This window comes from Cantharellus anzutake (genome assembly GCF_015039405.1).
Source record: "Cantharellus anzutake strain C23 chromosome Unknown EI90scaffold_34, whole genome shotgun sequence".
Classification (NCBI taxonomy): Eukaryota; Fungi; Basidiomycota; class Agaricomycetes; order Cantharellales; family Hydnaceae; genus Cantharellus; species Cantharellus anzutake.
In genome coordinates, this window is record NW_024066984.1 from 359,386 (window position 1) to 364,848 (window position 5,463).

At 53.7% G+C, this 5,463-nt stretch overlaps 1 protein-coding gene across 1 annotated transcript; it reads left to right on the forward strand.

Annotated features, from left to right (window-relative positions):
- Nucleotides 1-1,577: 1,577 nt before the first annotated feature.
- EI90DRAFT_3017539 (uncharacterized protein) lies at nucleotides 1,578-2,207 on the forward strand (the record flags this gene model as incomplete). Its single annotated transcript, XM_039057117.1, has 2 exons — nucleotides 1,578-1,781; nucleotides 1,854-2,207. The coding sequence occupies 2 exons, from the start codon at nucleotides 1,578-1,580 to the stop codon at nucleotides 2,205-2,207; spliced, it is 558 nt and encodes a 185-aa protein (XP_038914406.1).
- Between the last annotated feature and the right edge of the window lie 3,256 nt (nucleotides 2,208-5,463).

The following is a 5,463-nucleotide window of genomic DNA, read 5'->3' on the forward strand; positions in this document are numbered from 1 at the left end:
GAGGTCCCGGCATGTGGGACTCAGTGGGACGAATACCAACTATGTGTAGCAGCGATCCCATTGCAGGGTGAGCGTCCCGGACCACTCAGTCTGAAGTGGGAAGTTGAGAAGAAGGCTGCTTCTTCTGTTCCCACCCCAGGTGCTATTATATACATGTGGCTAGGGTCACGTGGAGGAAGCCATGTCATCTCTGCACACAGCTGCACCTCCCTGGGTGTCTCCATGGGAGATCCCAGAGGTGGCTGCTCAGTAGGTGGGAGTGTGCGTGGTGCGTGCAGCGATCAGGGGGGCAGGGTTATGTCAGAGACCAGATCGAGACGAAGGAATGTCTCCGTGGTGGAGGGCTTCGGCCTCAGTGACTTATGCCAGGAGCGCTGTGCCAAGTAACATGTCTGTGCCCTAACTTACTAACTGGCAACCAGAACTAAAAGGGGGTAAACTCTAGTCGATTTTATTACTGAGGTGTAACCTATTTACACGTCAAGTATATATAGTTACAGCGGGGGCAGGCCTGTAAACGACGGGGCCGAGTGGAGCGGAGCTAATGGGGTTAAACATTAGCTGATTGAATATTACCGACAAGTCGGGTTACGGGGTTAGCGGATGTCAGGGTTCAGCACCCTGCCCTAGGGTGCCCCAGACTCCCCAACCAATCCCTTCTTTCCATTCCTTCATTGTTGCCTTGTTGTTGCCTTTCTGTGTTGTGTATCTGCGCACACGGGATAGCATGGGAACTTTCTGAGCAAGCAGCTTGCCCAGAATGTTCCCATGGGTCACAGCCACAGTTCTGGGTGAGCAACTCGCCCAGAACATTCCCATGCTTACTGGGCACTGCCACCTGGATGTTCCCTCCGGGTCACACTACACAACTCTAGGAGCTGTATAGTTGTGGGCATGTGACCCATTCCTTTATATAGCAACCATGCGGGGAGGTGAGACCTTTACCCTTCTTTTCATCTCATGCCCCACATAGGCAAGTGTATATATTCTCTTCCCTTTTACTATACATCTCATGCCCCGCATAGTGTGAGGACAGGCCAGATGGGGGTTGAGGTCAGGGAGCCTCCGAGTCCGAGGCCGGGCCCTGACAGTGGAATGGTAGGCAATAACCCAGAAATGGAAAGGAGGGATAGGCCCGAAGGTGGGCTTGCAGGGCAAGCGAGTGTATTGCCCAGCAGAGGTGGGAGTGTGCTAGCGGACATCAGAGCTGTCTGGAAGCCTTCGGGGCTCTGTACTTAGGGAGGCATAGGTAATAAATTGAAAAGAGGGGGTGGTGACCATCGAGGGATACTGAGGTGATTGTGGAATATGGGAGCTCCGATGTTAGTGAAGAAGGAGTGGAGGTAGTCCGGAGAGATTGGAGGTAGTGGAAGTCGATGGATATGACAGTGGGGAAGTGACTGTAGGAACTGCCACTGTCCTCTTGGAGCGAGAGGAAAGGGTATGGGCTGTGGATCTGACAGCCCCAGAGAAAGTCGAAGCATGGGGTGCTGAGGTGCCTTTATTCCCAGTGGGAGACAACATATAGACCGTCTTTGACCTCTCAGAATGAGGGTCTCAGAGGGTGTGTGGAAAGTATGAAGAAACAACACAAGGTGGAATGTGTGCAGCACCTGTGGCATGATAAGAAGAACAGAGGTAGGACATGTGTACCTAGTGCGCATAATCAGAGTTTGGGTATAGACTGGAAACATAGTAAAAGTGAAAGGCACAGGAAAGAAATAACAGAAATTAGGCACATAGCAGACAAGAAGAAGTGCTCCGTTTCACAGATGAACTGGGTGTGTGTGGAATGATCCCTGGGTGGGAGAGCAGTTGGGACAGATAGAAAGTTTTGATTGATTTATCACCAGCAGGAGGATAGCTCTCTTGAGTTTAGGCACTCGTGGGAGAAGCAAATAGGAAGTGCTCTACCAATTCAGGCTCTGGGCATAAAGGCAGTTGGGCAGGTCTATATCTCTCCATCTGGCTGCACATGGAGCTACATGTGTGGATTGCAGCTGGAAGAAGATGGGGGATGTGGGGATGTGGTGTCCTTGAGAAATGTGCCGGGGTTCTGCTTGTCACGGATGCAGTGGTGGAACACTGCCTTTGTGGTAGAACCCTTGTCTGGGCAGCTTTTGGTGACTGAGGAGTCGATGGCCTGCTGTGTCGGAGTGATGGGCACCCAATCCCTTTCTATCACCAATTCCTCTGAGAGTCTGTAGATGGCCAGTTGCATCTGGGGGTCAGGAGGAGTAATAATGCTGGAGAAAAGCACATGTGCGAGAGTCGAGAGGCAGTGAGTGGTGGGAAAAAGCAAACAATATAAAGAGGGTGGGAAAAACGCTAAGGAATACCAGGCTGGAAAGTGACCTTGCAAGCAAGGTAACATACCTAACCCCGCTCCCCTGATCGCTGCATGCACCGTGCACACTCCCACCTACTGAGTGGCCACCTCTGGGATCTCCTGCGGAGACACCCAGGGAGGTGCAGCTGTGTGTGGAGATGACATGGCTTCCTCCATGTGACCCTAGCCGCATGTATATAATAGTGCCTGGGGTGGGAACAGAAGAAGCAGCCTTCTTCTCAACTTCCCACTTCAGACTAAGTGGTCAGGGATGCTCACCCCACGATGGGATCGCTGCTATGCACAGCCGACATCCGTCCCACCGAGTCCCTCATGCCTGGACTTTGCCGCTTTCAGAGCTGTCCCTGACAGCAGAAGAAGGCTTCAACCTCATTTCCCCTGCCTCCTGCACCTCTCCTGCCATGGTGACTGAAGACCAGTATGACGAACTGCTGTCCTGATTCCAAGAGCTCCAGGCCATCGTAGAGAGCCAAGCTCAGACCCAACCCCCACCTGTGCTTGCACCCATGCCTGCACCTGCACCTGCACCCGCACCCACCCCCAGACCAAAACCACCTAAAGTTGCTCCCCCCACCCCCTTCTCAGGAGCAACTGAAGACCTTGACCGCTTCAAGGCTGAATGTGTCATGGCCATGCATTCCGGCCCATTAGCTGCCCATCCTGATGCTGCCCAAGCCCATTCCCGCTACGTGAGCATGAGCGCAAGCCCCAACCTCAGCCCTACCCTCCATGAGGACACCCTGCTCACTCCCCCGCTTGCCCCTAGGCTCCCCTGCACCTGGCCGACTCCCCCACAGCCACACCAACCTTCCTGCCCTGAGTCGGCCTCCAGCACCGTGCTGAGCACGACTCCTCTACCCCACCCACATGGCCCCTACAGGGCCGCTATCATCCCCGCACCCGACTCCGGCCCAACTCCGAGTCCGGTGCCGCTACAATACCATCGCTGCTATCGCGGCCCTACGCTCCTTCCTTTATTTATCTGTTATTGTTTGTTTTGACCCTCGGTCATTGCCGGCCACTGTGCGGCCAACCCCGCTCTTTGTTCCTATTTGCTTCCGGACCCTTCGGCCTTCGGCCCGGGTCCGCTTCTATTCATTCTATCTTCATATATATATCCTGTATACTACATTATAGTACCTTAGCTCTAATATCGATTTGACCACGACCCCTTAAGTCCTGACCCCAGCAAGGCAACCCCAGTAAGTCTGAAATGAGGGCCAAGAGACAGCTAGGGGGCACAGTGCTCCTTTAGAGTCGCTGAGGCCAAATGCCCTACCCTCGGGCCTTGTTCGTGGCATCATGGCCATCGCGGCCTATAGCGGCCCGCAACGGCGACCTTCGGTGCCGACCCCGGACCAGTGTCTAACCTACCTAGATCATATGAACCACAGGCTCATGTGTAAAACCACACACACTTGCGGCGAATCCCATGCACGCAAGAACCTAAACCCCTCCCACCACCACGAGAAACAAAACGACGAAAATGTTGTTCTCTGGGGGAGGCAACCCTCGATTTGATCCGAACAAGCTGCTGGACATTGAGATACGACAACCTGGGGAGCAAGGCTCCCTGGAACAACAACAACAACACCAGGTGCAGATAAGCGCCATGGACTACATGATGCATGCAGCACAAATGAGTGCCACAAACCAACAACCATCCACAATGCCAACAGGCACCACATACCCCCAGCCTCCTCAAAGGGGCTTCCAACCATCCACAGTGCAAACTGCACCGATGGCTCAATAAGCGCTATTCCAGGGGCAGCATATGCTGCTGCAGCCCAAGGCATACTCCCCAGGGAACTTCCCTGGCCAAATCACCCCCTGGATCGGCCAATTCAGCCCAGGTCCAACAACACCTCAGCCAAATGCAGGTTGGGAATCAGCTATCGCATCAGTGGTAGCTGTTCAGACGGGTCAACTCCATCAGGAGCTGAAAGAGATGAAGGAGGGAGACGAGGGAGCAACAGCAGCTCCTCGTCCAGGCCATCCAAATGCACATGGTCTGATAACTTGAGGGCATCAGATGATGCCTGCAATAATTGCGTCCATTGGAGGCACGAGACAATAGAGCATGAAGAGATGCCGAGGGCATCTTCACCTCGCTGAAAGACTCAGAGAGAGAAGTCGATCTCCAAAAGAGGGAGATCGAATTACTAAAATGCGAGCTCAAAGAGGCATGTGCACTGGCAGATCTTGCTGCCAAACCCATCATGATGGGGGCCTCCCAGGTCAGGGGGAGGGGATATGGTGCCGGGGCATCGACTATCCCACCACCCCATGGGCAGGCGACCCTGTCTGGGTTGCATAAGGGCCTGCCCTCAGAAGGGACAACCCATGTCGAGGGGAAGAGGGAGAGTGGTGGGCAACCAATGGCAGACCCCAAAACAGGGACCACTGCCAGAGGCAGCAGGCCGCTGAGTACCTCAGCACCCTATGGGCAAGCTACCTTGCAGGGAAGTGTCCACATGTTATACAAGACCACTGAACTCAATGAGTTCAGTAAAGTCGAAGCTCCAGTCGATGTAACAATCGACCCCAACTTCCCCATGAGGAGAATAGCAGGGTCGGAAGCGGTGCATGATGCTGCATACACTTGGTGGACAAGTGTGAGTGGGAAAGAATTCATACACTGGTACGAACAGGCCAAAGCCACCTTTAAAAGCGGCAAGGTGCATAGAGTCCTTTGTGAAAAAGCGAAGGAAACCGAGAAATACTTCTTGGGACTCCCGAGTATTGCAAGACTTGTGGAGGAGTACAATTCCCTGGAGAACAAGGGAAAAATCTCCTGGGAAAGTCTAGGCAAAGCTGCCTATATAAAGTCCCAGTTCAAACCACTCAGGACTCCTGAGGAATGCACTGCAAGAACTGCAGAGCGGGAAGCAAAAGCTTCCAAATACCGGGAAAGAGATGCAAGTCTCTGCACTGGACAAACAGGCCAGCGACCACCCTTCCCCACAGGAAGAACAGTAAACTTACTGTACTCTACACCTGAGCCAAGTAGCCCAGGAACGCAACAACCTGCTCCCACCCAGGGAGTGCCCGCTTCGTCAAGCCCACAGCTTGACAATGTAGCCCAGGCCACATCATCGCATCCAATGCAGCAA